General features: G+C 54.4%; 1 protein-coding gene across 1 annotated transcript; it reads right to left on the bottom strand.

The window, feature by feature from the left end:
* Positions 1-953: 953 nt before the first annotated feature.
* Positions 954-3,847, bottom strand: LOC114904853 (paired box protein Pax-2-like; the record flags this gene model as incomplete). Its single annotated transcript, XM_029239254.1, has 2 exons — positions 3,401-3,847; positions 954-1,194 (listed from the first exon to the last, which is right to left on the bottom strand). Coding segments are annotated over exons 1-2 (445 nt in total), but the record flags the coding sequence as incomplete, so codon positions are not given.
* Positions 3,848-6,469: the final 2,622 nt, after the last annotated feature.

Below are 6,469 nucleotides of genomic sequence, written 5' to 3'. Positions count from 1 at the left end.
CAGCTCCAAGTCAGAAACAGTGCGCTGTCCTCCAGTGGGGCCATGCCCGCTCCCTGTCTTTGGTGACGCTGGCTGCTGCCAGGTCCCCAGGCCGCCTCCGCTCGCCTTGTCGGCAGGTAACACCTCAGTGTCTCTCAATCACCACCAAGACCCTTCTCAATCATTCTTTCTCCCAAGGAACAAATGGCACATTGGCTTTAGTGTCTCCAGAATAATTAGGTGAATTTTAATAACACCTCAATGTGTGTCTTTCCCACTTGGGCACTTTCCTGGCCCGGAAACCCTTCTGTAGTGCCAGCCGCCTTCCACAGCCCTCAGCTCTGTGGCCTGGAGCTTCATCACCTGGGCTCTACACTGCACTGCACCTCAGCCTTCTTCCCCTCTAGCTGCCTCTGCTGCTCCTCCCTCATCCATGCCAGCACCTGGATTGGGTGCCCCCTCCCCCTGCATTTTGACTGAGGGACAGGCCGGACCCTGCCTGGCCTTGAAATCAAGCCTTGGTCTTAGTGATTTCTCTGGGAAGCTGGAGAAAGGCTGAAATAATTGAGTTTACCTATAACCACATGGCCAGATGCCACGCTCTGAAGCCCAAAGCCACAGCTTTGGCACACCAGGCTGCCCAGAGGAGAGGAAAGCAGGTCCCCCAGGAACCTCGGGGACACAGGAGTGTGGAGACTCGACACTGGGCACTCATGCTCCACTCTTGCCAGCCCGGCCTATTTGCCCTCATTCTCCTGCACACATCCTAGCAAGAGGCTCATAATTCCGGCCACCTTGGTGGAGGCAAGAAAAAAGGCAAAGGAAGAGGCAACAGGATGGGCAGAAAGAACCAGCCCTAGCCCTTCCTGGCTTTGACATTTCCAGGCTGGAGCGTACAGAGACCCTGACCACGTTTTTTTCTCCCACATCTGCACACATCTGTTCAGGAAGCACCCTGGTTTCTGGAGACTCACTCTCTCTACAGAGATCATGGCAGGGAGCCCGCTTGTCACGCTGGGCCCCAGATGGCATGGGCTGAGGTGCCCCCCACTGAAAGCAGTTTCCCACCCTCCTGGAAGCCCCCTTACCGGTCACAACGGGGTATGTCTGCGTGCCCGACACGTTGCTGCCCAGCTCGGGGTTGGTGGATGCAGATAGACTCGACTTGACTTCATCAAGCCCAGGGGTCAGGGCTGGGAGGGAGTACTCGTTCCCCTGGGAGGAGAGAGAAAAGAGACAGCTCACTATTGACGTACACATGTGGAGAGAGGGCTTGGTGTGCAGATGGGGAGGAGGAACGGGGAGCCCTCCCAGATGGGGTGGAAGGAGATGGCCAGGCAGAGGGCGGGGAGTGTGGGAGGGGCGGGCTCGATGGATGATGGAGAGTTGTGTGTGGGTGGGGGCAGACCTGACTCTGGGAAGCTGAGGTGCAGCCTGTACATTCTCGGTGGGTATCCCAGCACCCTTTACATCTCTGTACCATCTCTTGTCTAAGAAGCCCCAAAGGCGGGGTTTAGCAGTGGGAATCCCCCTGCTGAGAGGCAAGCGGTGTTTTAAGGTCCCCCAGGGGTAGGGAATCTTGGGGAGGAGGGGCAAACCTTGACATGATGGCAGAGGCAGTAGCTGGGGGAAGGGCCTAGTGGGGCCTCGAGCCTGGCACTGCTGGGCTGGCTGACCGGGTGCTGGAGCCCCTTTTTAAAAAACAAACAAAGACTGCCTCACGGGCCCCTCGCTCTCTGCCTGTGCACTGGGGTATGAAATTGGGGAGGGGGAGAGTCCACATGGCTAACAGAAGGGTGGGAGGGGGCCAGTCATTGACTCTGAAAGGGTGTCCTGCCTGAAACACTCGGGTAATTGCCTTTTTATTGCAGCCACCGCCAAGCCAGACCCCAGAGCTGGGCTGACCAGGAGCCCGCACGAAGCAGGAAAAGTTGCTCTGATTAATATTACGTTAAATTAAAACTGATTTTCTGCTCTTTCGGGTCCGTTTTTTTCCCTTCCGCTTCCTGGCCCCCCCAGAGGGCCCCCTCCCCTCCCTGGCTGGACAGGATTGCCTCGTCATTTCCAATTCCTTCTCGTATTGATCTTCCTGTAGAAATCAGTTTTGTAATTAGCTGCAAATTAGGCCTTCTACTGGGGGTGAAGCTGCCCCCTGATTTATCACCAGAGTAATTCGCTGTGATCGGAGAGAAATTAAAATGCACTCAGTTAGGCTTCGGATTTGCTTTATGGGCCCTGCTCCGAGTTTCAGGGGGAAAATGACTGTGCTGGTTTTTAATAGTCTAATGAAAGTAAATAAAGGTTATTCATTGTAATGCAGCCGGGGACTCGGGGAGGGTGCACCAAGCCGCCTGCCTCTGCCGGCTCCTCCTTTGTTGGTTTATGGCTCAGGGCACCTTAAAAAGACGTTTGATTTTTGTTTTATGAAGACAAACAGCTTACGGGATAAAAGGACGGGCGGGGAGAAAGGCGAATGGCTGGGAGCTGTTGGAGTCCTAGAGTGGAACCGCGCTGTGCGGTCTGTGTGGTTGCGCTGGTGCGTGTGCGTGCGGGTGTGTGCCCGAGTGTGCACACATGGCAGGCTGTGCTGTGCTGAGGCTGTGGGCCTGGCCTGGGCTTTAGTGTGGGGGGGATGGGTGTGTGCTCACGCGTCGGAGTGTGTGCACAGGGGGCTGTCCTGGTGTGTGCGTGGAGGCGGGTGTGGAAGTGCGCTGAGCTGGTGGTCTGTGGGACGTGCACACCTACTGGCTGATGGGCTGTGCTATGAGTCCTGTGGGCTGGGCGGCGGGTGGGCAGCAAGCAGGTGGGTGGCGGTGGTCCGTGAACACGTGCACACAGGTGAATGGGAGCAGTTAGGAGATGTGTTTCTATGCCGTGTGATGTGCTGGTGTGTTGTGGGCTGCATCCCATGCTGTGTGTTCTGGGTTGCTCTTCATCTGTGGGAAGTATTGGGTCTGAGGGGTAGGCTGTCAGGAGGCAGGCACAGCGGGCTCACCTCCTGACGCCCCAGGCTTACTCAGACTTTCTGTAGGACCCTAGGTGCATTTAGGCAAGGGACGTTCCTGAGTGCTCTATGCCAGAAGCACAGAATGGCAGGGCTGGAAACGACCTGTCAGATCATCTGTCCAAGCCCTTCATTCTACAGACAGGGAAACAGGATAGAACTGAAACTGAAATGGGATTAAGATTTACCTACAGCCATACTCACGCCCAGAACTCACCCTTTCTAACTACCATATACTATGACGATTTTCTTAGCTCTGCTCTAATGTCCCTGTGTGAGCATGTTCACACAGCGCACCCAAAGGCAGCACACACGATGCTGGGTGTGCGTGTGGCTGACCCACGTGTGCACGTCCTCCAGAGGCCTTGCTCTGCCCAGTCCCTTTCCACTTCTGCAAGCAGAAAGCTCCTTCCTCACCTGCTCTGATTTGATGTGCTCTGATGCCTGGAAGACGTCAGGGTAGGAAGGACGCTCAAAGACCCGATCCAAAGCTTCTAGCTGCTGCTGGGTGAAGGTGTCAGCTCGCAAGTGCTTCCGCAAACTGTCCACGCCACTCTGGGAATCTCCATTGGGGACTGAGCCCTCAGACACATCTGGAGGACACAGGGACACTCGGGGCATGAGTGCAGGTCAGCAGAGGCACACAGTGGGCAAAGGTGACGGGCACCTGGCTCGGCCCCCAGGGCTTTGCACCCCTGCTGGGACCCCTTTTCCCCAGTTTTCAGGCTGGGAGGGGCTGGCTCAGGGGCTGGCCATGCCTCAGAGACCTGGCTGAGAGAGCCAGAGCCCCTGAATGTCCTGGGAAGAGAAAGGGAAGCTGTCACAACTCGGGGGCATGGGAAGGACTAGGCAGAGGCGGTGGAGCCAGAGGGATTCCCAGGGGCCATCTCCCCAGGGCACGTCTCCCCTGAGCCCCTTCTGTCCCCCCCCCCCCGGCCTGGATTGGCCTGGGGAAGGAGCTGGGTGTCTTGGGCCAGCATTACCCAGCCTGTGGAGAATTGAACTCGGCTCTGAGATGAATTTCAGTTCCACTGACTCCAAGGGTGGAAAATCATCAAATCTCCGAGGCTGAGTATAACATGGAGACTGGGTGAAGTAATTAACTTCACCACTGAGGGAGGAGGGACTCAGGGCCCAGCTGAGGCACTCTGCTTGCGTTGGGCCAGGCCTGAGACTGGAGCAGACAGCAAGTGGCACGTGAGTCATGAAATGCAACTTGGGCAGAGACTGAAGACTGGGTCCCTGTAGATGCTGCTGTGCCCGGGCCACCCTCCTCAGCTTGTCCCTGACCTGGACTCTGGCGAGGCTCCGCCAGAGGCCAGCTCCTTGGCCGCCTGGTTCCTCCTGCAGTCTCTACAGGAAGCTGAGACTCGCCCCATGTATGAAAAGCCACGGTGGTGCCACAAAGTGCCTGCTCCCTGGGGCTGTAGGCCAGTCCTGTCTGTGTACTGCTCTCCCCAGGCCTCCCACCACTCTGCTACCCTTCCCTCCCTGGACCTGCCCTCTATCCCGGTCCACTGGGGTTTTCAGAGTCCACAGCGGGCCAAGTACCTGCTGTGCCTACACTCCCTGACCCCACACCCTGCAACTTCCCGGGCTCAAAGCTGGGTCCTCCCAGCCACAGCTTGGCCACTCCTTGGCTTCCCTAGCCCAAGACCAGCTGGGGAGCCTTGGGCCTGGGGCCAGCCCATGCTGTAGGCCCCAGGGTGTTCCTCTGGGACTGTTATATATATCAGTTTATAGGTGATTATACGATATGATATAATCAATATTGCATTATATACAGTAACACTGTACAGTATCATTCAGGAGAGCATGGAAAATATTACGTATTGATTAACCTCAACCTGCAGCCATCCTCTCTTGCTGGCCTCCCAGATGGAGCAAGGGGGTCTGCTTTCCTAATGGGACTTCCTGTCTTCACTCGATCCTGGAGGGGGTGGGAGAGCAAAGAAAGGGTGTGTGTGTGTGTGTGTGTGTGCGTGTGTGTGTGTGTGTGACAGAGAGAGAGAGAGAGAGAGAGAGAGAGAGAGAGAGAGAGAGAGAGAATGGAGACCAGGATCATGTCTGAGGTGGACAGACAGACACAGGGACAGCCTTGATGATATTTCTATGTTCCCTATGTTCCTAAGGCCACAAGACTTGGTTGTTGTGTTTTTTTCTGTGTAAGCTTCTGGAATGATTTTCTGTCTTAGAGGCAGTGTATGCATCTCTCTATATGAGTTAGGGTGTGACATATTTATTTTTCCCTTTTGTGTATTTTCTGTATATATGCATTTCTACACGAATAAACATCCAGATAGATAAGTGTCTGGGAATGTGTGACAGTCCAGGAACCTTTCTGAAAAGGTGCGTGTGTACGTGTGTGACTGCATGGGGAGTGTGAGCCCACGTCCCCCCATGTTTCTTCTGTGCCTGCTTCTCTCTCAAGGATGTACCATCATCTTAATGCTACCCCTTGGGGCTATTTGCATGTTTTATTGTGTCTAATTCTCTCTTGCTGGAGTCCTCCTACCTTTTTGGGAAGCACTTCTGTCAGAGCAGAGGGAGACAGCAAGTGTCTTTGTGTGTGGTTACTGCAGTGTCACCAATGAGTCCTGGCAAGTAAAGTGCATTTGTCTGCGAACATGGGCTCACATGTTATGTGCATGGGTGTGTGCGTATGTGTGGTGAGACTCATACTATGCCTCTGTGTAAATTTGTGTATATGCCTGTGTGTGGCTTGGCCCAGCCCGTGTGTGTGTGTGTGTGTGTGTGTGTGTAGGGGCTGAACTGAAGCTTTGTCCTCAGGTCACTGGCTGGAGGAGTCTCTCTTCCTTCATTTATTCAGGGGCTCTTCAGATCTTGACAAATCTGTCACTCTAAATTTGCGAGAGATTATGGTGCTCTCTCCCCAGCCCACAGAGAGGTGATATATGATATCTGCTGCCCCTATTGATTGCCTGATCTGGTGGCAGAGGCCGGCGAAATGAACTTGAAATGAACATCATGCCTCAACTCATTGTGCGTATAATACACTACTTAATCCCACATTTTTCAGCCGCTATGGAATTCAATTGATCAGTCATGTTCCACTGATAGCACTGTTTTAGGGGTTATTGCTGCTCCCTCCACTCACGGACCTTTTTATTTATTTATTTATTTTTTGTATACTCAGGGCCTGGTGATAAAACAGGTTACAGAGGCAGCGATGGAAAGGGGGAGGGAGGAAGGAAAGGCAAAAGGATGGCTGCTACTGGAAGAGGTGGCCGAGGGTCCAGGGAAAGGGAGGAAGAGGAGAGGGAAGGTGGGTGGGGCAAGGAAGAGACAGAAGGTGCTAGAGGAGCAGAAAAGCAAACTAGTCTGATGCAAGCAGGAGAGAATCGCCAAGGGAGGCTGCAGGAGGCTTGAGGAAACTCCTCAAAGGAGAAGGAAGGTGATAGGGAGGTAGGAAAGGCAGCAGTCATGATGAATGGCGAAGGAGCACAAAGAAAGTTCTGGGGAACA

Source organism: Monodon monoceros, unplaced genomic scaffold (assembly GCF_005190385.1).
Source record: "Monodon monoceros isolate NGI ecotype Baffin Bay Population unplaced genomic scaffold, NGI_Narwhal_1 Contig3354_ctg1, whole genome shotgun sequence".
NCBI lineage: Eukaryota > Metazoa > Chordata > Mammalia > Artiodactyla > Monodontidae > Monodon > Monodon monoceros.
The sequence above is the reverse complement of the archived record's forward strand: the minus strand, read 5'-3'. Positions and strand labels throughout refer to the sequence as shown.